The 26,664-nt window shown below is 41.8% G+C and overlaps 1 protein-coding gene across 6 annotated transcripts in view; it reads right to left on the reverse strand.

The window, feature by feature from the left end:
- The window catches only part of CUL1 (cullin 1), a 99,919-nt gene that overhangs the window by 60,737 nt on the left and 12,518 nt on the right, over window positions 1-26,664 (reverse strand). For all 6 annotated transcript variants that reach the window (XM_072762797.1, XM_072762800.1, XM_072762795.1 and 3 more), the window contains one exon: window positions 2,566-2,866. In XM_072762797.1, coding sequence (XP_072618898.1) covers window positions 2,566-2,705 — 140 coding nt within the window. In that variant the 5' untranslated portion in view covers window positions 2,706-2,866. The remainder of the gene's footprint in view (window positions 1-2,565; window positions 2,867-26,664) is intronic.

The following is a 26,664-nucleotide window of genomic DNA, read 5'->3' on the forward strand; positions in this document are numbered from 1 at the left end:
GACGATCTGAAGAGGCGATTCAGTAAGCGGTTACAGGAGAGACTGAACATACACCCGGAGAGAAAACTTTAAAAAAGATCTACTGCATCATGCAAACTGAGGCAGGGCTAGAGCTCACAGGAGTGTTTGAGGCAGTGCTAGGTCTTGGAACACTTCAACAGAAGTGAAGATGTGCTTCAGAAAGAGGTGTCTGCTGCCCCCAAGTTCTCATTCTGACAATAATGACACTGAGACTAAAAATGCAGGTGAGGGGGGAGTGTGCTTGAGGATTTGCAATAATTAATAAATACAAGTAGACAGGGGCACCTGGGTGGCTCAGTCAGTTAAGTGTCTGACCTCAGTTCAGGCCATAGTCTCAGGGTCCTGGGATCGAGCCCTGCATTGGGCTCCCTGCTCAGTGCAGAGCCTGCTTCTCCCTCTTCATCTACCACTCCCCCTGCTCGTGCTGTCTCTCTTTCAAATAAGTAAATAAAATCTTTAAAACTGTGACTGCTACTCATAAATATCTAAAGAATTAACGTAAAATATTTCAGAGTCAGGCTAGACTCTCCACTCTTAATAAATGTATGAAGCCATTACGTTCTCAAATAAAACTGGGAGGAAAAGAATGCTCAATTGTAGAGTAGTATTCCCCCCAAAATTTTAAAACTGAAGAACTACATATTATAATTATTCGTAGAATGCAAGAATTCAGTAATTGCTGCAAGCGAACAAAGTCTCTACATTCTAGAGTTCTAAAAGCCTAACACCTTGGACAAAGGACCAATCTGATTCAGCCAAAAATGACATATTAAGAAATTCCCCAGAGACAAATCAGCAGGTACATGTCCATGGTCTCCATCGGGGCTTCCTTGATTTTTCTGCACACCAGAAATCAAGCCAAGTGCCTTGTCTCACCACAGTCACAGCCCTCTTGAGTGGAGTCATGTCCTCTCATTTGTCAGAGATTCTATTCTTGAAGGTTTTCTGTATCTTATGATCTAGCAATCCCACTCCTAGCCATCTACCCAAGGTAACTGAAAACACTTGTCTACACAAAAATTCACCTATACTATTTCTAACAGCATCGTTCAGGAAGAGCCATAGAGTAGAAACACCCCAGATGGCCCATGACTGACGAGTGGATAAACAGAATGCAGCATCTACCCACACGATGCAGCCGTAGAAAGGAATGACATGCTGACACACAATATGACAAGGATGGAACCTGAAAACACTGTGCTGAGTAAAAAAAAGCCAGTCTAAAAAGGCTACATACTGTGCAATCCATCAGAAAGGTCCAGAATAGGCAAATGCATCAAGGCAGAAAGTAGATTAGTGGTTGCCAAGACCCAGGGGAGGGAGAATGGAAAGTGACTGCGGATGGGTAAAGTCTTCCTCTGGGGGCGATGGAAATAGTCCACAATTAGACAATGTCAATGGCTGCAGAGCTTTGGGAATACACTAAAAACACTGTATTAAAGAAGGGTGAATTTTTTCACACCCATGTAGGGACACACATACACAAAAGGGTGAATTCTGTAGTATGTGAGGTGTATCTCAATTAAGCGGTTTGTAAATGTATGTGCATGTATGAATGTGTACTCTAATTAGCTTTAAGTTAATTCTGAGCTAGACATGTAGCTTCATATCTATTTAATGTTAATTTTGGGGAAAAGATTCTAAAATATCAGCATGGCTGATGGTATATTGGAATATCACAAACCAAGTTTGACAATTACTGATATACTAAAAATTTACACATGAGTCTCCACTGAACTAACAACTTTATAAACTACTAGAACCAGTAACAATCTGCTCTCTACTGAGCGTAAATTTTAACTTCTTTTATTTGATTGGAATCAAGAAACCCCGCAGGTTAAAAAGTATATCACGAGTAGGTAATAGAGACCAGGAGCTACATCTCGTGACATCTGCAGCATTCAGGCAGCCCCTTGCATACACTATGTACCACATAATGCGTGAGTGAAATGCTTTACTACCATATTTGTAAAACAAGGTCATAAAAGTTAAGACTTTTTGCTCTATGTGGTAACCCTTTAGAGGAAGGTCAGCAAACTGCCAGACAGCAGGTATTTCTGACTTTGTGAACCAGACCATTTCTGATGCAACGACTCTGCTCAGCCCCCAAAGCACGAAGGTGGCTGCAGACAATACAGAGACCCAGGCTCCCTTGCTTTAACCAGCACAGTCCAACGTAACTTTCTGCAATAACAGAACTTTCTGCAATGACAAAAGTAGTTCGCCACCTACAAGCACTTGAAATACAGATAGCATGACTTAGGAACTGTTAATTTTAGTGACTGCAAATGTGAACAGCCATATGTAGCGAATAACTCCTACCAAACAGCATTGCTCAAGACTAACCAACTAGCCAATTTCACCTCTGGTCAAAAAACTTAAAGAGTGAGTTAATTTTTAAAGTTAAAAAAGAACTCCGATTGTGTCTCAGAATGAACTGGAAAGAAGAAAACACGATGTAAAATTTCTAGCAATTCACAGATCACACTATAGGAAATAATCAAAATTCTAAGCAAATTAATTGCAGCTCAAGCAGTAGGATACGTGTAGAGTTCCATGTATCTGGATTTTGCCATACTTTGTCTGGTATATACTTGCTGGATTCCAGCTCTGAGGTCGTCCCATATCTGGTCGAGGCCGATCTGCTTCAGTCCATGAGGATTCTGACTCCGGTTCGAGGACATTGTGAGTAATATTCTGAAGTCGTCCAGTGTAGCAATCCTTATGCAAAGTACAGCTAATTCTCCATTAGATGAAAATATACAGTATCATTCCAAATTTATTCACAGCAGCTCAGAAAGGATGTCCTTTAAATGCAGAGAATGAAATCTCATTGCAGGCAGACCTGAAGAAGAAATAAAGTGAATTAATGAATTCTTTCTTGACATCCCAGGCACCCAAGAGGGTGCCTGCCGCATAGATAGAAACATTCAGTCTACAGGCTTTAGTTGGCATCACGCTCATCTACAGAACACTTCTCTTTCTCTGTGCATACAAAATCATATGATCTACGTACACAAATATGCTAGAGATTTAGTTTGGAATCATACGAATTCATAAGAAAAGTGCTCACAAGAAAAGCTGTGTGGAACTCTGTAGAAACACAACTAATACTGTTGCCTTTCTTTGCCTTCTGAAGGTATCAAAACTTAAACTATACAACTTGACCTACATAGCAATTAGATAAACCCAAAGGAAACTCCCAAAAAGAGAAGCACAAATACCTAAAAAGTAGGAAAACCCAGCCAGCACCAGCACCCCACCTGATAGTGTGGTCGGGATGGTAGTACCACCTGGTACTATTACCTCTTTAAAACTGCATGCCTTCCTAACACTTAATTTTCCCCTACGGGGAAAGAAATGATCACTTACATTCCCTAGACTCACACACAGTTCAGTTAATTCTATCTTAGATAAGCCAGGCACCTCATACCCATCGAGATGCTCTTTTAATTCCTAGCAGCAACTGAGAAAAACTTTCTACTCCTCCCATTTTTACCTTCTCCTCCCCATATAGTGTCCACTGGGCACCATCATAGTAACTTCAAGTAAATGGATTACTATGGGGCCAATTCAACCTTCTTTCTTCAAACCTCTACATGCCAGTGACTCACAGAATGAAGTTTATCGCCAGCCCAGACAGCTCCTCTGAGGCCCAGGCCTGGCTCTACACCCGAGTGCCCACTTCACATCCCCTCCGGCAGGTCTCTGGCTGAACTCAGGGACCGTCCCCAGCTCTACCGCTCACCGGTGTTGCCCAGCTCCGTAAGGGGCAGCTCCATGTATCCACATGTCAGAAACTTGGGAATAATTCTAATGCCTCATTCCTATTCTTTCACATTCCAGTGCTACTCATTTTAACCTTTGGGGTCATGTCACATCCACTCACTACCTCCTCTTCCTCTCCCAGTGGATGACAACGACGACATCATCATCATCATCATCATCATCATCATCATCATCATCATCATCGTTGTTGAACACGGGGATGCCATTTGAGCAGTCTACACTCCCAGAGCGCCCCTCCCTTTGACTCACCCTCTCAAGGCTTCACACAGCAGTTGAGTCTAAAACTATAAATCTGATTAGGTGTTGGGGAGTCAAGCTGGTGTGAGGCAGGGAAATCCTGAACAAAGCACCCCCAGATCTTCTCTTTAGGAAAACTCGAAATAATTTACTAGAGTTGTTCTATACGAGATTAGCAATTTTAATACCACGGCCCAACACCAACATAGTTACCCACAAAAGCTGCAGCCCCTCTCACACCTGAGCAAGGGCTATAGCCCGGGCCCCGAGAAGCCAGCCCTGCCTGGGGCCCTGTGGGCTACAGCTGCTCAAACCACTCACTCTCTACAAGATCTTTCTATCTCTTCATGTGACTCTTACAAAACTCTCCCCTTTGACCCCCGGGGAACAGCCACGCAGGCTTTTCCCTCCTTTCCAGGCCATGCCAGTCCCCTTCTCACTCCTGAGAATCTCTGCATCTGTTGCATGGGCCAGTGAGTCCCTGTGCTCATTCTCTACCCACGTTCATTTGGGGCAGGCTTACCAGGAAGTCCCGGATTAGGCTTGCTCCCTTCATGGGACTTCTCCTTCTTAACTCTTATTCCTGGTAATTCCAAGCCTGGGTCTCTCCCTTCTCTGGTGAGAAGGATTCATGGCACAGAGACCATCTCTTTTGCTCACCACAGTATCCTGAAAATCTCATTCAGAGCCTGGTGCATATAGGTCAGTGTTTTGTATGAATAAATGAAATAATAAATTGAGGAATTCAAAAGCTGGATGTTTTTTACAGGATTTAGAAATAATGAAACATCACTATTATAAAGCATCTGAACTTACCCCCAAGTCCCTCGTTAGAATCTCCATTAAATTTGATCTTGTTTCTTCTAAACTTTTTCCTTCAAACACTAGATTTTAGGCTAAATTTTTTTAAATTTATTTATTTTTTATTGGTGTTCAATTTGTCAACATATAGAATAACACCCAATGCTCATCCCGTCAAGTTTTAGGCTAAAATTTATTTCTTGCTGTTTCATTTAGTAATGTGTATTATTCTGGTCACTGCAATGTATATGTATTTTAACATGGTGTTTAAACAGACTTATAAGAGTTATAAAAATTCAGTGATCATTAATATTTTATTTAACAAATATTTAGTAGGAACTACCACATGCTAGGCACTATCATAGGCACTATCTTATGTATTATTGATAGTCAATCAAAACAGACATAGCACTACTGTTGTGGAATAAAGCAACTTCTTAAAAGCTAACCCATTAACTTCTGGTATGTGACATACTTGTAAACTGAAAAATTTATGTACCAAAAATATTCGCTTAGAGCCAATGACAAGAGGACTAGAGGTAACCTTAAAGATAGTTCCGGTCCTTCTTTTAAAAAAAAAAAATTTTTTTTTTAAATTTATTTATGATAGTCATACAGAGAGAGAGGGAGAGGCAGAGACACAGGCAGAGGGAGGAGCAGGCTCCATGCACTGGGAGCCCGATGTGGGACTCGATCCCAGGTCTCCAGGATCGCGCCCTGGGCCAAAGGCAAGCGCCAAACCGCTGCGCCACCCAGGGATCCCTCTTTTTATAGATTAGAAAAAAACTTATTCAGAGAAGTAATCAAACCTGACCAGAATTAAAATGCTGGAAAGTGGCAGGACCACAAGCAGACAGACCTCTGGATTCTCAAAAGCCAGTATTCCCCAATATTCTAGTCTGAATTTCAGGTTCTTTCATTTGCAAGGTGTCAATAAATAAGGAAACTCATTTCAGGATTTGCAAATCAATCAACATGATACATCACATCAATGAGAAAAGATAAAAACCACGTTATCATTTCAATAGATGCAGAAAAAGCATTTGACAAAGTACAACATACATTCACATTCATGATAAAAAAAACCCTCAACAAAGTAGGTCTGGAGGAAACATACCTCAATATGAAAAAGACCATCTATGAGAAACCCACTGCTAACATCATCATCAGTGCGGGAAAAACTGAGGCTTTCCCCTTTGGTCAGGTACAAGACAAAGATGCCCACCTTTTATTCAACATAGTACTGGAAGTCCTAGTCACAATATCAGACAAGAAAAAGAAAAAAAGACTCAAATCGGAAAGGTAGAAGTAAAACTCTTACTATTTGCAGATGACGTGATACTATATGTAGAAAACCCCAAAAACTCACCACTAGAACTGATAAATGAATTCAGTAAATTCAGCAAATCAATATGTAGGAATCTACTGCATGTCTATATGCTAATAATGAAGGAGCAGAAAGAGAAATTAAGAAAACAATCCCATTTACAACTGCACCAAAAATATTACAAATACTTAGGAATAGATTTAACCAAAGAGGTGAAAGATCTGGACTCTGAACACCATAAAACACTGATGAAAGAAACTGAAGATGACACAAATGGAAAGACATCTCAGGCTCATGGATTGAAAGAACAAATATTGTTAAAATATCTATTCTACCTAAGCTATCTACAGATTTAAAGTACTCTCTATCAGAATACCAATGCATTTTTCACAAAACCTGAACAATCCTATAATTTGTATGGAACCACAAAAGACCCCAAACAGCCAAAATAGTCTTGAAAAAAAAAAAAGACAAACAAAACTAGAGGTATCACAATTTCAGACTTCGAGTTATATTACAAAGTTATACACAATGATCAAAATAGCATGGTACTGGCACAAAAACAGATCAGTAGACAAGAATCGAAAACCTAGAAATAAACCCACAATTACATGGTCAATTAATCTTTGACAAAAAGAGGCGAGGATATGCAATGGGAAAAAGTTTCTTCAACAAATGATGTTGGGAAAACAGGACAGCTACATGCAAAAAAGTGAAACTAGACAGCTGTCTTACAGCATACACAAAAATAAACTCAAAATGGATGAAAGACCTAAATATGAGAGCTAAAACCATAAAAATCCTAGAAAAGAGCACAAGCAGTCATTTCTCTGACCTCAGCCATCACAACACCTTTCTCGGTAAGTCTCCTGAGACAAGGGAAATAAAAGCAAAAATAAATGATTGGAACATAAAAACAAAAAGCTTCCTCCACATGCAAAGAAAACAATCAACAAAACTGAAGGGCAATCTACTGAATGGAAGAAGATATTTGCAAATAGCATATCCAATAAAGGATTAGTATCCAAAATATATGAAGAATTGATACAACTCAACACCCCCCCCAATAATCCAATTAAAAAATGGGGCAGAAGACATGAAGAAATATTTTCTCAAAGAAGACATCCAGATGGCGAACAGATGTATGGAAAGATGTTCAACGTCATTCATCATTAGAGAAATACAAATCAAAACTAGAGTGAGATATTATCTCACACCTATCGGAATGGCTAAAATCAAAAACAGAAGAAACAACAGGTGTTGGCAAGGATGTAGAGAAAAAGTAACCCTGTTGGTGGGAATGCAAACTAGTACAGCCACTCTGGAAAACAGTATTCAGGGTCCTCAAAAAATTAAAAAAAAAAGAACTACCCTATAATCCAGTAATGGCACTACCGAATATTTACCCAAAAATGCAGAAATGCTAATTGAAAGGGGATGCATGCACTCTTCTGATTAATGCAGCCTTATTTACAATAGCCAAATTATGAAGCAGTTCAACTGTCCAACAACTGAATGGATAAAGTAGATGTGAAATATATATGCATAATGTAATATTACTCAGCCATAAAAAAGAATAAAGTCTTACCATTTGCAACAACATGGATGGAGCTAGAGTGCATGACACTAAGCAAAATACCCCAGAGAGAGACAAATAACATGCTATCATTCATAAGTGGAATTTAAGAAACAAAACAAGCAAAGGAGAGAGAGGCAAATCAAGAAACAGACTTAACTACAGAGAACAAAATGATGGTAACCAGAGGGGAGGTGGGTGGGATAGGTGATGGGGTTTTACAATGTACACTTATGATGAGCAGTGACTAAAGTATAGAATTGTTGAATCACTCTATTTACACCTGAAACTAACCTAACACTATATCTTAACAATACTGGATTAAAAATTTAAAGTTTAAAATAAAGAAGGTTTAAAAAACAAAACAAAACAAAAAACCCCAAAAGCAAAAAACAAAACAAAAAAGAAACAGAACAAAACCCAGGGAAAGACTAAAAGAGCCAAAAGAAAAACCCAGATTCACAGTCACCAGTTTTCTATTTATTAATCTTAGAAACCCAAACGGCTCTAATTGAAACAGCCAATAGATTGAAAGAGCTAATAAATCATTCCTAGCTGCATCAATATTAAGTCCATTACAATATTTTAAAATTTAAAGAAGCCAACTTTTTAAAAATGTCTGAGATTTTTTATTTTTTTTTAATTTTTTAAAATTTTTATTTATTTATGATAGTCACACAGAGAGAGAGAAAGAGAGAGAGAGAGAGGCAGAGACATAGGCAGAGGGAGAAGCAGGCTCCATGCACCGGGAGCCCGACGTGGGATTCGATCCAGGGTCTCCAGGATCGCGCCCTGGGCCAAAGGCAGGCGCTAAACCACTGCGCCACCCAGGGATCCCTGTCTAAGATTTTTTAAACTAAGAAAACCACTAAACAGCACAAAGGATAAAGTCAAGATACCACTTATCCTCTGGCAAAGTTAAAACACACTAAATAAAATGGTCAGTGTAATTTTTCTCTAAAACACCTCTACTCTTCTAGCTCAGCATCCGAATGTTCTTTATATGCTCTTTCTTCCAAATGTTCTTTATATGCTCTTTCTTCCTCTAATACATTTGGTTCCAATAATGAGTCTTACTCTACACCAAGACTTGCTGATACTCTGTAAGATCAAATATACAACCTTTTCATGCTAAAATGTCAAGTTTTACTTATCATACATGCTTTATGTCTAATTCTACACATGTAATTTTGTGCCAAAGCACACTTCAGTTTATATGCAGAATACGCTGGAAAATAAGCAAAATATATATATTTTTAAATTTATTTATGATAGTCACACAGAGAGAGAGAGAGAGAGAGAGGCAGAGACACAGGCAGAGGGAGAAGCAGGCTCCATGCACTGGGACGTGGGATTCGATCCCGGGTCTCCAGGATCGCGCCCTGGGCCAAAGGCAGGCGCTAAACCGCCGCGCCACCCAGGGATCCCCTAAGCAAAATATTCTATTTCAAACTACTGATTCCAGTTTTCTAATTGTCCCCACCCAGTGCCCAAAATTCATACATGGTTGATCTGAGATTCTCAAAAATTCACGTCTTCATCTATTTAACTTTGTTTATTTTTGTTTGTTTATTTGAGAAGTTTGTTTATTTTTGAGAGAGAGAGAGAACTTGCACATGTGTGCAGCGGAGAAACAGAGGGCAAAGCAGAGAAAGAATCTAAGCAGGCTCCATACCCAGCATGGAGCCCAGACACGGGGTTCCATCCCACAACCCTGAGATCAGGACTGGAGCCAAAATCAAGTCGGATGCTTAACCACACTGAACCACCCAGGCGCCCTGTATTTAACCCAGAAGTTTAAAGAGGTTATTTTTACCTTGTATTTTCAATATCCCCTAGGGAACCTCCCGCCTACGTACTTAAACACTTTATTACTAATATTACAGCAAAGAAATCCGAAACTAAGTCTAAAAGAAAACAAGTGAGCATATCAGAAAAACGTTTTAAAGGTCAGACGACATGCTGACAGCAAACAGCTGACCTGCTGGTATCTGGGTGACCTCTCTGGAGCAGATGGGGGGACGGAGTTTGGGTGGGAGATGCTTCTTAGGAATGAGGCATCTGTGTGATGGGGGAAACAGGAGCAGGCAGGGGAGTGAGCTGTGACAAAGCCCCTACAGAACTGGCACCCATCCAACGGGGAGCACTGCAATAAGCACCGTCAAGAGTGTTACATGCAAGGGCACAGGGCCTGGCTGGCCCTCCTGCTGCCACTGGGCTCAGATGCTGCAAGAGGGCCAGACCTGGCAGCTCTTTGTAAGATTGCTTGGAGTGATAACATACAACACAGATTATCAGAAAAGATGGGCTTATCTGTCAATGTTGCAACTTTAGAAATATACCACTTTACAAAGTATGAAGCCTCTGTCTCATGACCAGGCCATCAAAACCGTGGATAGCCTTAAGCAGACTTCACAAAAAATCAGCTGCGAATGGTTTTTAGGTAAGGGGTAAAATATTTCCCCAATAAATCATATTATGTAGCCAAAAAACTCTGGAGGCCCAAAAAGCCAATGGCTATCAAAAACAATGGACAAAACTAAACAAAATATGTACTTAGGAAATGATGTAGTTTTCAAAAGTACCCTGGTACAGTAGACCTTTGAAACGACAAGGTGTACCATCTGTGGTCACTGACACCCAGGAGTTAACACTCAAGTTTTCAGACACAGATTCTGCAGGTTTGTACAGGAAACCAGGGCACAAAATGCCACCAATCACGGGCAGAAACCAACAGCAATGCCGGCTGGACCTAGTGAAGCCTCAACAATCACACCACGTGCACACATACAATTCTACTTCACTTTCATCTCTGCCTCGGAAAATAAAGATAGTGGAATGGAACACAAGGTAAACAGGTCACATAGGAACAGGGAGGTTGTATATTTAAGGACTTCTCTCAGAGACTGTGTTGTTCCAGACTGAAAAGTAACAGAATCCATAACAAGCTTTCTAAAAAAACAAAAACAAAAAACAAAAAAACAAGCCTTCTAACAGTTCAAACTGTGAACTAACCAAACAGCCTATTTCTCAAGAGTAACGGTGCACAAGACTCCTTCACTGACTAAATAAACGACCTCCAAGAATCTTGAAAAATACATCTTCTTTGATATTAGTAATTCAGAGTCTTATTAGTAATAAAAGGGCTTCTAAGAAAAATGAGCACTTACAACAGCCTTCCACTGAACACTCATCAGAGCATCAACTGAATAGAAAGGTTATGGGAAATGCTAGCTTTAGTGAAGTATTTTAAATCATTTTGTTTACTACAAGACTTCAGAGGCCTTACTAAGTGGATATACCTTATGAATCGCCATCACAGTAACAGTTTAAAGCCTTTCCCACTCAGGCTGACTTGGCCACAAGAGTATTTTTTTCCCCAAACCTATCTCAGGACAGGGTTTTAAAAAAACAAAACTAAACAAAAAACCCACAAAACTATGTTTTCAAGGAACAACAGAGCTTTTCTTTTTCTTTTTTTTTTAAAAAGATAATTCTGCACCAATCCCTACTTATTCCTTATTCCTAACATTCTTGGATCAACCAGTTTTACAATTTTTTCTTTAATAATGAAATATACCTCACACTTCACTTGATGAAATAACACATCCTTGTTTTTGTGAGCTAAGATGCTATTGTTCAAACTAGTCCCCTGTTAAAGGGCTTCTAGGTGCTTATTTCTTAACAGTTTTAAGTGATACTGCGACAAGCAGCCTTCTGAGAACTTCTCTCCTGCTGACTTGAGTGTGCACAATAAATGCCTATAGGTGTCTGCCTGATAAATGGACTATGGAACCATCTACCAGGTGAGAACACACAGGAGAGGAGGCACAGATTGTGGGAGATAGTTTACTTTTGGACACAGTGGATCTAAGGAGCTTGTGAGTCATCCTAGGAAGCTGGGTTGTGGAGACAGGCACCACCAGGATCTTTGGGAACCAGTCAGAGAAATTATATAGAGAGATGGGCTCAAACTGAGTCCTGAGAACAGTGGCAAACTGACTAGATGACGGGGAACCAGAGTCTGTATCTGCAAAGTTACAGCCCCAACGAGAGGACCCCTATCCTGGAGGCCACAGAAAAGAGGGCCATGGTCGGCGGGGCCTCATCATGTCATAGAAAAAGCTCTGCTCTTTACTTCTAGTGTGACCTTGGGTAAATCACTTGACGTATCTCACGGGGGTCAGGAATAATGAGGCAACATAGTGAATCAATGCTAGCTCTTATTTTCATCATCACGACGATAATCTGAAATGCAGCTTCTGGCTTTAGTTTTATTTAAGTCACTAGTGACACCTCAGTAAGGAAAGTCTCACTGTGGTTTTAAGGATAGAAATCAAATGGGAATGGACTGGGAGGTACAGAAATGCAGACTTTTTTGGCCACAAAGGAGTGAAGAACGCGGGAAGGGGGTTGTGAGGTCTGAGAAAGAGAGCGAGAGCCAGGGTCAGGAGGGCAGAAGGCTGTGGTTGGCAGCAAGGTCGGATCACGGACCGGGGAAATAGCATGGTCTGAGCAGGAAGGCCTAGGCTAAGGGGCCGGGCCCGAGGAGGACAGAACAGAATGGCGCTCGAGGAAGTGTCAGTCAAGGCACAGGGAGCAACGTCCACCTGGGTGGGGAATCACCTGAGGTGGTGGGTGCTGAGGAACTGAGCTGGCGCCTGGCTCTCCCATGAGCTTCTGGTGTCCGCGGGGAGCAGGTGCCCACCACGGGGAGGAGAACTGGCCGCGCGCGCCCCCAGAGAGTCAGTCTGACTGCAGCTCTAAACCTCACAGGGCTTGTGGAATGTGGGAGAATATAAACGGCCACAGCTTGGCTTCCAGGAGGCTTACCGTCTGAGGATGAGCAGGACACGTTTAAGGAATGGAGACAGAGGCTACAGAGGAGCTTAGTATTCCCAGGGCAGGACTCCAGGGAGCTCGGTGAAGAAGTGAGGTGGGGGAGGAGGTGAGGGGAGAGGGTAAGGTTTTGGCAGAGAAGGCAGGCAATGCAGCTCCAGGAGTGCTTGGTCAGAGACGGAAAGATGGCCTGAGGGCTTGCTACTGGGATGTGACCGCGACTGGGAGACACAAAGGGGACCGAAGCCTCTAGTTGTAGGAAGGAGGATGGCCTCCCCTTTGTAAGACTGGGCCACGGCGGCCTTCCAACTGGCCTACAGGGCCAAGCATTTTTTTTTACTACACATCTAACAGTTTGTATTCTCCTAATGTATTATTCCCCTTCGCAATTCCTCACCGTAGAACACACAGGAATATAAATTCTTAAGACCTTTAAGGAACATAACTACCTCTCCACACAAGGGGAGAAACCCGCATGTTTTAAAGTAACAAGAGGGGCAGCCCAGGTGGCTCAGCGGTTAAGCGCCGCCTTTGGCCCAGGGCATGATCTTCGAGACCCAGGATCAAGTCTCAAGTCGGGCTCCCTGCGTAGAGCCTGCTTCTCCCTCGGCCTGTGTCTCTGCCTCTCTCTCTCTCCCTCTGTGGCTCATGAACAAACAGATAAAAACAAAAATAAATAAATAAAGCAACAAGAGAATCATAGCCCCTCCTCAGTTTCACCTCAACGACTCCAAAAGTCCAGATACCACTTTTGCATACGAGTAAAGTCCTGTTTACTGTCAGACCAAACACATCCAGCAGATGCTGCTGCAGAAGCCAACGCTGAGTGCTAAAGCAAGATAAATCAGAGTTGTACCAGGGAACGCAAGAAGCAAAGTTTTTCAAAAAAAAAGACTACCTACAGTGCTTCATTTAGGCTGATAGCTTCTGAAAATGTAAAAAGATAAAAGCAGCACTGACTTAAAAAGTTAGTTTCTTCTAAAAAAAAAAAAGGCTCTATTAAAGCTAGTGAAAACACAATTAAAATTCACTGTTAAAAAACAAAACAAGCTCTTCCTGTAAGTGGTCTGAGGTGATCCACTATCCTCATGACCCAGAAAACCCCACAAAATCATGCAAATCAAGTGATTAAAGTCTTCGTGTTCACTTTGAGAAACTTGCCCAGTAAAAAAAAAAAGAAAGAAAGAAACTTGCCCAGGCCGTCATACACACATCGGAAGAGCCGCCACGTCTCTGAAGGATGTTACCTTTCAGTTGCAATGTGCACCATTCTGTCAAGAGATGGTGGAGCCGGGTAGGTGAGCCAGGCGGGACTGGGGGCCCAACACAGCTGGCAGCCCAGACAGTGGATTTTTTTCTGCATGTGCTTAAAAACAGAGAGCTGTGGGACTGAAGGATTTAGATGTAGATCCTCTGTCACTGGGCACATCCAGGTGAATGAGATCCCAGTGTGGTTGAATTAACCCCCTCGGGAGCATTCCCTGCCACTGGGAGACAATTTTGACTGAAACAGAGGGGACTGTTCCTAGACCAGAAGAGGGCGCTGCGCAGAACCAGAAAGGTTTCCCAAAGGAAACTAAAGAAATAAAAAAAACAAGACTCAATTTAGCTTTTCTAGGTGGGTAACATTTTAAATCTGATTACAACCGAAATGATCCTGGGTCTTACCCAATATAGGAATTATTTTCTGACACTTGGTTAAAAGAATGAACAACCCCTGGGCTCTGATTTGCAGGGTGGCACAGAAGACACAAACTGGCCACCAACGATTTATACCTAGGGTAACTTCTGCGAATGCACAGCAATACATATGCATTCACTGCATGGTTTATGTGAGCAACAACCAAAACCCAAACCTGGAAACGACCTACATGTCCACTAATAGGAGAGGTCACAGATAAACTGTAGGAGGCTCAGTCCCACGACAGATTACACACACCTTGAGTCAACTGCATCTACATACCTCAGCATGGATCAAATTGAGAAAGACACTTGTGTGGAAAAGGTGACAGACAATACATCCGGGTATGATAATGTTTTATATATAATATTGATTTTTTTTAAAGAGTACTTCTATGGGAGGAGAGAAGGCACATTATCTGGCTAAGGCATGGGCCACCATGGTGCTTCTGTTTAAAAACAACAACAAATACCATACTTGTTAGAGATGTGTTCTCTCCTGCATGAAATGGTATGATGGCTGGGGTTTACTCTAAAATACTGCAGGAAAAAAGATGAGTGACAGATATGTACATTGTAGTTCCTATTAGGATAATAGGACTACTATTACTATGGAATAATAAAAAGCTAACAACAATCTAAACAAACCTACACAATACACAAAACAAAAATAGAAAAGCAAGAGGCTGGGAGGGCAGGGCAATTCAAGATTGTGCAGGGACTTTCAAAGACTGGGAAGCAGCACATGGGGAGCTTCCGGGTGGAGTGGGGCGCAGTACTGGAAACAGTGTATTCGGGAAGGTAGGAGGTGGGTTCACAGGTGCTCACTGCAGGAGTATGTAGCTCACTGCCGCTGTGGGCTGTGGTGTTCTATGGAGAGCTCTGTGATGTTCTATGGAGAGCCAGCCGATACAGGATACATAAGAAAATGATACATAACACAATTCGGCAGGTTAAAGGGTACTCAATGCCATTCAGAACTGAGATCACAAAGTTGCTAAGCTGAGAAATTCTTACATTTTTCTTTTTAGAAATTCTTAACTTCCACTGAAGTTTCAGATGTAGGCAGTACCTGGACCAGAGGCTGAATCAGCCCACCCGCCTGAAGGGTACAGCCGAGGTACAAGTGCCCTGCAAGAAGACTACAGCTCCTGGCTGTGAACTCTGCAGGCCATTCTGTTGGGAGACTGAAACGATACACGTCTACACTTTCACTCTAATGATTCCAGGAGGCCGGCCCCAAGCAGGATGGTGTGGCGCATCTAACTCTGCCCACACAACCCTCTGCACACCCACAGCTCCACCCAGCTCCCCGTCCTCCTTTCCTTCCCCGAATCATAGTGTCCCCAAAACGGAAGGCCTCCCTCTCTGCCTTTCTTCCCATCTCAGTTAACAAGAGCCTCAGGTGCCCAATTCAAAGCCCTGTGGTAATGAAAGCACCGCCTGCCTCCCTAATGGCCTATGCTCCCACCTTCTCCATCATGGACACTCCGCCCTCCTCTCCAGGCCCTCTGTGGACACTTGACATTAGGGCCCCTGCTGGGCCTCCTCACTGCCCTCTCTACATTCAACCCAACCAGCCCCCTCTGTATTTTGTGGCTCTGACTCCTCTCCTCACCCTGTTGTGAAATCCATTCCATCAACGCCCCCCTGGTAGCTCCCGAATCTGCACGGCTCTCTGTACCCATCGTAACTCCAGTCCAAGAGCTATCATCCCGACCTGGGTCACAGACACGACTCTCTTCACTGGCCTTGTTGCCACCAGTCCTGCCCGCTCTGATGCACCCTTCACACTGCTGCCAGGGTTACTTTTTTTCCCCCCCTGGGTTACTTTCTAAAACAAACACAGGGCAGCCCGGGTGGCTCAGCGGTTTAGCGCTTTAGCGCCGTCTTCGGCCCAGGGTGTGATCCTGGAGACCCGGGATCGAGTCCCACGTCAGGCTCCCTGCATGGAGCCTGCTTCTCCCTCTGCCTGTGTCTCTGCCTCCCTCTCTCTTGTGTGTCTCTCAGGAGTAAATAAAAAATCTTAAAAACATCATCAACAACAACATACAGCCATTCATTCTGTTAAGTGAATTCAACTCCAGTGACCTTGGTGTACACCCTACCATACCCATGAGCACCCCAGTGTGGCTATTAACTGTGTAAGGGAAGGACCTGATATTTACTGCAGCCTATGATGCTAGACTCTCTGCCAACAGGAGCTCTAATACTCTCATTTAATCCTTACAGTAACTATATTCTCTGCATGGTACCATCTCTTACAGATGAGTAAAGTTAAACTCAAAGATATTAAGTATTAAGTAATCTGTCCAAAGTCACTGCAAATAAGTAGCAGGGACTCGGACCCATGTGTTCAGAGTCCAAAGCCACGTTCTTCCCATCACCCTATCCCACACTGCTTCTTTAGAGAGGTGGAGATTTCTTACTCCACTTCCTTAAGCATGCTACCAAGAGCTTACAACCTGGCTTCCAAAGGAACCACGCAGAACGACGAGCCACAACTTCATGATGTGAAAATGTCCAAGTCCAAATGACTGCAAACAAAAAGTCCAAGGAAGAGCTAGGAAATTTATGAAATGGTCATTTATTTACACATGCACCTTGTAATCTATTTAAAACTATGTTATTTGAATATTCATTAATTAGTAAATAAATGTTAATTATTTAAAATTTTAACTTTTTTTAAAAAAAGATTTTATTTATTTATAAGAGACACAGAAAGAGGCAGAGACACAAGCAGAAGGAAAAGCAAGCTCCATGCAGGGAGCCCGATGTGGGACTTAGTCCCAGAACCCCAGGATCACGCCCCGAGCTGAAGGCAGATGCCCAACCACTGAGCCACCCAGGCATCTCATAATTTTAACCTTTTTAATCAAGAAGAAATCTTGGGGTGCTTAGGTGGTTTAGTCTGTTAAGTGTCTAATACTTATTTGGCTCAGGTCCTGATCTCAGGATCCTAAGATTGAATCCCATGTCTGGGCTCCTTGCTGGGCACGGAACTTGCTTAAGATTCTCTCCCTCGGGATCCCTGGGTGGCGCAGCGGTTTAGCGCCTGCCTTTGGCCCAGGGCGCGATCCTGGAGATCCGGGATCGAATCCCACGTCGGGCTCCCGGTGCATGGAGCCTGCTTCTCCCTCTGCCTGTGTCTCTGCCTCTCTCTCTCTCTCTCTCTCTCTGTGTGACTATCATAAATAAATAAAAATTAAAAAAAAAAAAAAAAGATTCTCTCCCTCTGTACCCCCCCCTTAAAAAAAAAAAGTAATCTTAAAGATGCTAGAACAGGGGCTAATATCTTATAAATCCAAGCCAGAAATTTGCACATTCAAGAATCAGGATTCTACTTGTACACCAACCAGAAAGGACACTTACCATCTTAGATAAGTCTACATGACTTTGTTACTGAATTTAAAGGCTTGCAAACTTTATACTTACTTATAAAACATATTATGCCATTTCTACATAGAACTAAGGGAACAATCGCAATTAAGTTCAAACAATTACAGTTGACAAGAAGTATAAAAAATTTCAATTAGTACCTTAATAGATGGCTTTTAGAGACATTACCTGAATTGTCTACTCATTTAAAGTCTTTCAAAGCCTTTCAATCCAGTTATAAAGAGAAGCAACAGAAACACATGGCCACATGGAAAGTAGGTTCTGCTAGTTCTCAACCAATTCAAAACCAAATACCCAAGACCTGAATGTATCTTAGGTGCTTAAATTGCCTTGTTTATGTCTTTACTCAAAGCTAGTCATTAAACATTCAGGGCATTACAAGACCAGGTTCTGTTAACATAAACTTACCAAATGACCCATCAAGTCTAGTGCTAGGTATCCACCTCAAAAAATAAGATAACATATGTCCACCCAAAGATCCATGTACAAATAGCACATTTTTATTTTAGCCTCAAAGTGGAATAACCCAAATGTCCAGTAATAGCTGAATGGCTACGCAAAATGTTGTACGGTACCAAAGAACACAATTTGGCAACAAAAACTGGAGTACTGATATGTGCTAGAGTACAGCATGGGTGACCATCAATAACATCATGTTAAGTGAAAACCAGATGCAAAAGACCACACATTATGTGATTCCCTTTGTTACATGAAATGTCCGGAACAAGCAAACTTAGGGACAGGCAGTAGAGTGGTGTTTGCCTGGATTTGGGGATGGAGAATAACTGCAAATAGGTACATGGGATCTTTCTTAGGTGATGGAAAGGTTCTAAAACTGATCATGCGGTGGCTGTACAACTCAGTAGCTTTTGTTAAAAATCACTGAATTATGCATTTAAAACAAGTGAACTTTATGGTATGTGAATTATACGTCAATAAAACTATTAAAAGAAAAGACATCAAACTAGCTATAAATTTTTATGGGTCAAATTTAGTTCATTCACAAAAAAGGAATGTATCTCTCTCTACACAATGACTAGGTTCTGCACACATTCTGCACAGGTAAGGCCCTTAGCACAAACAACAGTCAACAGTATTACTGAGTGTCCTACCGGAAAGAGAACTTTTAGAACTGCTGTTTAAGATGTTACCAACAGAGGTGTTTACCATATTCCCTGCAACATATATAAACAAGTGAAAACGTAATTTAAAAGGCTTAGCTTGGGCAGCCTGGTGGCTCAGTGGTTTAGCGCCGCCTTCAGCCCAGGGTATGATCCTGGAGACCCCAGATGGGGTCCCATGTCAGGCTCCCTGCATGGAGCCTGCTTCTCCCTCTGCCTGAGTCTCTGCCTCTCTCTCTCTCTCTCTCTCTCTCTCTCTTATGAATAAATAAATAAAATCTTTTTTAAAAAAAATAAATAAAAGGCTTAGCTTAAAAAAAAAAAAAGGCTTAGCTTAGCTGATGGTGCTAGAGAACATGTCCCATGGCATACTTGATTTACTACCACATTAAAGGCATCGACCAAAAAATAAATAAATAAATAAAGACATAGATAAAAACTGCAATATGAGCTCAACGGGTCTGAAAGAAATCATTCCTGGCTGCAATGATCAAGAAGACTTCACTAGATGTGGGCTTTGAACTTTTTCTCAGGGACGAACAGGTTCTGAACAGCAGGAGAGGCACGGGGAGTGTGTTTCACAAGGGATGAAAGGCATGGGGCTGGGTGAGGGGTATGTGGAGGCAGAGGGCGGGTGTGCAGGTGCAGGACGCCAGGCCTCCTTTCTGAGGGGGCAGCGGGGCAGTGCACAGTTTCCGAAGAGGGAAGTGACTTTGGAGACGTGAGCCGGACAGCTCTGTGGACCTGGGATCAGAGAGGACCTACAGGCAGAGAAATGACCCGGGAGGTGATCAGAACTGAGTGAGCGGCTGGACCTGAACATCTCGCAATGGGAAAAGGCAGGGCAGCCGCCTGGAGCCCCCCCAAGCAGGTGCTGCGGTAGCAGGGGGCCACTGTGCACATGGGTGTACGGGGGAACGAACGGCCTCTCAAACCCTTACTTTCAGGCCTCCCCACATTTCTCTCGGGATTCCAGAATTTGGCAGACCTGGCACTAAAAATTCAAAACAACGTAACTCTTGCTGATGGGAACGCTCCATGACACAAACGGTCACTTGGCTGTGTCTGACATCGGCACAGATACTTTTACCCTTTGACCCCACAATCACACTTCTAGCACTTTAGCCCCCAAATAAATCAGCCCAAATCCACAAGGGGTTGTAAACAGTTTAGTCACTGCAAAAGCCTGGGACACCTGCCCCCCCACACCCCAAATCCATCCCCAGGGGTCAGAGCCAAATGATGGCACATCCACACAATGGAACGTTGTGCAGTCACAAAGGCAGGCGGCCCACCTCCACGGGCTGATAACACAGTGAGTTCTCGGTATACACATTAACCGAAAAAAAATCATGGTCCCTTACAGGCACGAGGGGAGTAAATACCAACATGCAGCTATAGTTTTCGTTTTCAAAAAGAAAAGAAAAAAAAAATGGCTAAACCAAAACCTAAGTGTTCCCTCCAGGGGAAGGCGGAGGTGAGACTTCAGTGCGGGCGGGTCCACAGGCAAGAGAATTCAGGGGCCCTGTGATTACAGATGGGGAAAAACTACATGTAGTTTTCACTAACCTCTAGCTCAGCAATTCCTCCAGTCATGAACATGGGCGACAGACCACAGTCATTTTAGCAGTACCCCTGACTGTACCACCAAGAAATGCACAGATATTTTCATTATCCTTTGCCAGTTACTGCCAGGATCATTTATGTTCACTGATACTTTGGAATTAGAGCAGTTATGAAACCCCCTCAGATCTTAAGTAGAACATCAAACGTTAATGTGTGTTAATTCTTGGTGGTAGATGTGTTTGCTATACTTTGATATCTTTCATGATTAAAAAAAGTTATAGGGATCCCTGGGTGGCGCAGCGGTTTGGCGCCTGCCTTTGGCCCAGGGCACGATCCTGGAGACCCGGGATCGAATCCCACATCGGGCTCCCGGTGCATGGAGCCTGCTTCTCCCTCCGCCTGTGTCTCTGCCTCTCTCTCTCTCTCTCTCTCTCTCTCTGTGTGACTATCATAAATTTAAAAAAAAAAAAAAAAATTTAAGAAAATAAAAAAAATAAAAAATAAAAAAAGTTATAAAAATTATATCTGTGAGCCATACTTGGCCTAGGGATCTCAACCAATTACATCCTCTGCTTTAGGTAATCACATGGCAACAATATAATTGTAAAGTACTTTTTTTTTTTTTAAAGTAGGCTCCACGCCCAACGTGGGGCTCAAACCTATGACCTCAAGATCAAGAGTCACATGCTCTACTGACTGAGCCAGCCAGAGCTCAACATTATAATTTTAAGTAAATATGAGCTTATAAGCACAAAGTCTCATGGTAGTTCTAGGTGAAATGATGATCATCCAGATGCTCATAAATCTGCCCACATGAAATTTTTAATATCACTAAATTCAACACTCACTGAAAAAGTTCTCATACTGGCAAAACCCCAGGGGTTGAAGGGAGTTAAAGAGAAACAACCCAATGTAAGAAAGGTAATCTTATTAGGCGAAATGTTAAAAAGGGTAAATCTAGAGGGAAAATGAAGAGCTTAATCTTAATATATTGAATGTGAAGTGATTTTAAAAAATAACACCAAAATGAAAATACCTAAGGTGGTTAAAAAAATATAGAACTGTAGCCCAAAGGAAATCACACCTGAAAAAATTAATTTAGTAATTCACAAAAAAGTAAGTTGTTGGCATCAACACAGATAAAATCTTCAAAGCATAAAGAACAAACTTAATAAAGATGAAGAGTGAAGCTTCTATTTAAGGGGCACAGGGAAAATGGGTCCCTGCTCTCATCCCCCAAAAACAGTGCTGGAAGAGACAGGGAATGCACAAGTAGGAGAACCAGGAAGCCAGAAAGTAGAAGCCAGAGGAGGATAGTTTTATGAAATCTCTAGTCTTTGACCGTGTCAAAAGTCTGGGATAAATCAAGAAAAAGGTCTATGATGAGAAAGTCACTGATGGCAGCAATCCCAGTAAATGGTGTCTTCAGGAATATAGCTCCAACAGAGTAGGAGCCAAGCTACACCCAGGTGGAAATGGCCCACACAGAGTGATGTGAGACGATGCTAGACCCATGCTGGCACTAGATCCAACAGAAGCCTGCCTCTCTTGGTATCCGGGGTCACACGAGGGTTCTTGGACTAGCTGGGATAATGTGCTGACTTATAACCCCCATTCAACATGACAAAAATCAAAGCGTGAGCAAGACACGAATTTTCCTTTTAAATTATAAAGCCAGCATACCAGCATAAACATTACAAACTTATTGAATAAGGACATGACAACTATCATGCTTCAGCTTCCAAAACTAACCACGTACCTTATTCAAAAATAATGTTCAACCACATATCTAATATAAAGTTGACTATATTTTGCCTGCATTTATGCTCATGAGGGGCCCCTCTGATGAGCTCATCCAGATGACTCTCCAACTCAGAGCACCGCCCCCACCATGAGACAGAAAATACTACGCCAACCCTACAAAGAGACAACTAAACAGAATCAAAATCCAGTGAGCACTGCTAATCAGATTCACTTAGAAGGTAACATTTGGTTCCTTCGATACTGTCAGTTCTAATTCTGCTAACTCATTTTAAACTAAAGACTCAAATACCCACTAGAGATTTAGATGAGACATCAGATGTTAAAATGCCTAGTTCTATACCTGGTACAGAGTAGAACTTCCCCAAATGATAGCTTCCTTTCTTTCCTCTGAAGTACAGTAAAGGTTGTAGGAGATCATCCTTAAAGACTCATCTAATTCACCTGATTTTAGCCAGAAAATGATTAAAACCCATCAAATGCATAAATATACAAGGACTCCTTTAATATGTTGAAAATCATTCATGTAGTTTTTGTAAAACTTTCCTTAAAAATAAAAGTGGAGCAAAACTATGAAACTTTCAGAAGGTAACAGGAGAAAACCCAGATGACCTTGGGTGTAATGATGCCTTTTTGGACACAATACCAGACCCATAATCCACAAAGGAAATCACTGACAAGCTGGGCTTCATGAAAATAGAAAACTTCTGATCTATGAAAGATAATGTCAAGAGGATAAGACGACGAGCCACAAGGTAAGAGAAAGTATTTGTACAAGACACATTTTATAAAGGACTACTAATCAAAATATATGAAGAACTTTTAATTAAAACTCAGTAAACCACTTGGTTAAAAAATGGGCCAAAGATCTTACCAAAGAAGATATACAGAGGGCAAATAGATGAAAAGATGTCCCACATCATGTGTCACCAAGAAATGAAAACTAAAACAAGAAACCACCACACACCTGTTGGAATAGCCAAAATCTGCAACGCTGAGGCTGACAAATGTTGATAAGAATACGGAGCAAGAAAAACGTTGCTAGTGGGAATGCAGAAACGGTACAGCCCCCTTGGAATACAATTTGGTGGTTTCTTAGAAAACTAAAGATTCTTTTACCATAATATTCAGCATGTACACTACTGGGCATTTACCTAAAGGAGATGAAAACTTACATCCACACAAAAACCTGTATATGGATGTTTACAGCAACTTTATTCATAACTGCCAAAAGTTGGAAGCAACCAAGATGTCCTTCAGTAGATGAATGCATGAATAAATTGTGGTCCACCCAGACAATGCAGTATTACTCTTCACTAAAAAGAAATGAACTATCAAGGCAAGACACAGGCGAATTTTAAAGGCATATTATGAAGTCAAAGAAGCCAATCTCAAGAGGCTACATACTGTATGATTCCAACTAAACGACATTCTGAAAAGGCAAAACTACAAAGAGACAGTTAAAAGGTCAGTGGTTCCCAGGGATTTGGGGTTGGGGGGAGATAAACAGCAGAACATAAAGTAAACTACGGACTTTGGGTGATCATGATGGGTCAGTGTACGTTTGTCGTTTTAACAAATGTACCACTCTGGTGCAAGATGCTGATAGCAGGGTGAGGCTGCGTATATGTGGCACAGGGGTACATGGGAAATCTCTGTACCTTCTTCCCCTTTAATTTTGCTGTGAACCTACAACTGCTCTAAAAAAAACTCTTTGTGAGGAAAAAATGAAAGCAGAGGCTCATTTTTTATTTTTATATTTCACTCATGAAATACCCTTGTATTTTATAATCTGGAAAACATGAGTAAACAAAAAGCAACTATCAAATACTGTATCTGCTTACTTTCCTGAATTCAAAATTAGGCTATTTTGCTCATTATTGTTATTTGAGTAATGGAGGTTTCAATAAGTGAATTTCCCACTTCTGTTACTATAAAAATGGAAGAGGCATCAATAACTAAAGGTTTTTCTTTGTAAACTGAACATCTCTTCCAGGCCTGTTCTGTGGCTGGAGGGCAGGGGCCCTGTCCACAGCTGAATCCTCAGCACAAGGCCTGGGCACACTGCAAGTGCTCCAGGAATATTGGGGAACTTACTCATCCAAGGATTTTAAGAACACACCTGAATCCCTGAGGACACTTAAACAAAAACCGACACAGAAACCCACTCAGCCTATCAGCATCACAGAACTACTACAAAGTAGAGAGACGCTGCATCCCGCATAGTTGCCGACGTGTCCTTTCATTTTGTCAGGGTGCAGAAACAGTGCGTGGGAGAGAAGGGGGGTATGACATTTACATGATGAATAGTAAGGCATGATCATGAAAATAATTACTGAAATAAGCCGTAAGCCGAGGAACAAGGCCAGGACCCACAACTGCAGGGCAAAGGGATTTCAGGTTCCACGGGCTGGTTCTCTGTCTGCCTTCTCCTCTCTAAAAACCAGCAGAGGTTTGCAATTAGCAGGCCTTCAACCTTACACTAAATGAATTAATACAGTTGCATTCTCATGTTCAATCTTTGTCTTTCTAATTATATAATATAAATATATGCACATGCTAATTCAATTCATTCCGCAACACACCCACACACTACTTTGTAATTATGAGAAATTTCAGATGTCATTAAGTACAGAATTTTCTCCTATGAACTTAGGAATTAAACAATTTTTGTTCTTAGGCCTAGGTACTTGAACAATTCCTTAACATAAGAGAGTCCTTCTAAATCCTAAAAATCCACATCACTGAACTTCAATTCAGGCAGCATAGACTCCTCTACTTATCACGTGATCTCCAAGTAGGGTGACCAAAGCTTCAGTAGCGTTTAGAAAACTGCACAAGACCAGACATTTATTACTTAACAGGTGCACGACAGACAGATTTGTCCACAGAAACTAGTTTCCACGGCTGAAGACTGAACTTCAGATCTCAGCTTTGGCACAAGGCTTTTATAAGCACATTTATTCAAGATCTCACTTGGCGCTGGCATTTCATTTCTGAGCATTTTCGTTCTCTTTAAAAGAAAGAAAAATGGTATTATACTTCGTCAGGATTATCGACATGTATTGTTTTTCTAACTGAGGCCTGCAATCCAATAGTGTGTGGGTCATGAAATCAACTTAGTAAATGGCAACTGGAACTTCTTAAAACAGTGAAAAAAAAAAAAAAAAGAGCTCGAAGAACACAACAGGAAGGCAAGTATACGCAGTGCATCTTTTATTTTTATTAATTTTTAAAAAAGATTTTATTTATTTCTTTGACAGAGAGAGAGAGAGCCAGAGAACACAAGCTGAGCAGGGAGCCTGATGCAGGGCTTGAGCCTTAAACCTGGAACTCCGGGATCAGGGCTTGAGCCAAAGGCAGATGTTCAACCAACTGAGTCACCCAGGTGCCGCCAGTGCATCCTTTCAGTTTGCCAGTGTGTGTCTGGGGTTCTCCCACAACATGTGTTTCTTGCTGTAGAAACAACTTAAGAAGCGTGGATCAACATTACACAGGGACAGGACTTTTTAAAATATTGTATTTAATATATAAACGTATGTGGATGTTTGTGGTACTTCAAACCTCTAGCGTCACAACTCACTGGCTGTGTGGGCTAGGGCAGATTCCTGACCTTCTGTGCCATAATAATCTGTAATGGGTTAATAACAGTACCTATCTGACAAGGTGGTTGAAAGGAACGGATGAGTTATGTAAATAAAATATTTAGAAGAACACCTGGCACAGAGTAAGCACTTGCTACTATTCTATTCATACTAATATTTCCACAAAGGTTATCAGATATCCCTGATAATCCTAACAGCAGTACACCAATTTAAAACATAACAAAAACTCAGGGGAGAAATGCCAAAGCCAGTATGCTTTTTTTTTTTTTTTTTTTTAAGTCAAAACAAGGTAAACTAATGTTGCTTGAAAATTTCTGAATACCCTTGAAATAGGGCAGTACTTTCCAAAGATTCTCATGGAAGTGTGTCTGTCATCAGAAGGTGGGAGCTCTGGGGGCACCTGGGTGGCTCAGCTGGTGGAGTGTCTGCCTTCTGCTCAGGTTATGATCACAGGGTCCTGGGATCGAGCCCCCTGTTGGGCTCCCTGCTCTGTGAAGAGTGCTTCTTCCCTTTCCCTCTGACCCTCCTCCCCACTTGTGCTGTCTCAAATAAATAAATAAAATATTTTTTAAAAAAAGGTAGGAAGCTCCCAGGAGCTTCCCACCTGGGGATCCAGCCAGGAGCAGTTGCCAGAAGTTCAAACTTTCCTTGAAATCTTCTTTCTTAAAACTCACCAGAGTCTTTCATTCTATCACCGAATGGGTTTAACAGAATGCTTTAAAATGCCAGCTTGCGAAATGTTTCTTATCTTATTAGTTAATGGGCAAGCTGCTGTCATACTGAATCCACTGAGTTTGGAAAACCCACTACTCATAAGAGCTTTCACTGCCTATCAACACCCAAGAAATTTCCGTCTTGGTGCCACAGCATTTTCAGGATCCAGACTGACACAGACACACAAATCCAAACAGCAAGTCAAGATTCCCTCCTGAGATGGCCAGG

The sequence above is a fragment of the Vulpes vulpes genome, chromosome 7, assembly GCF_048418805.1.
Source record: "Vulpes vulpes isolate BD-2025 chromosome 7, VulVul3, whole genome shotgun sequence".
Classification (NCBI taxonomy): Eukaryota; Metazoa; Chordata; class Mammalia; order Carnivora; family Canidae; genus Vulpes; species Vulpes vulpes.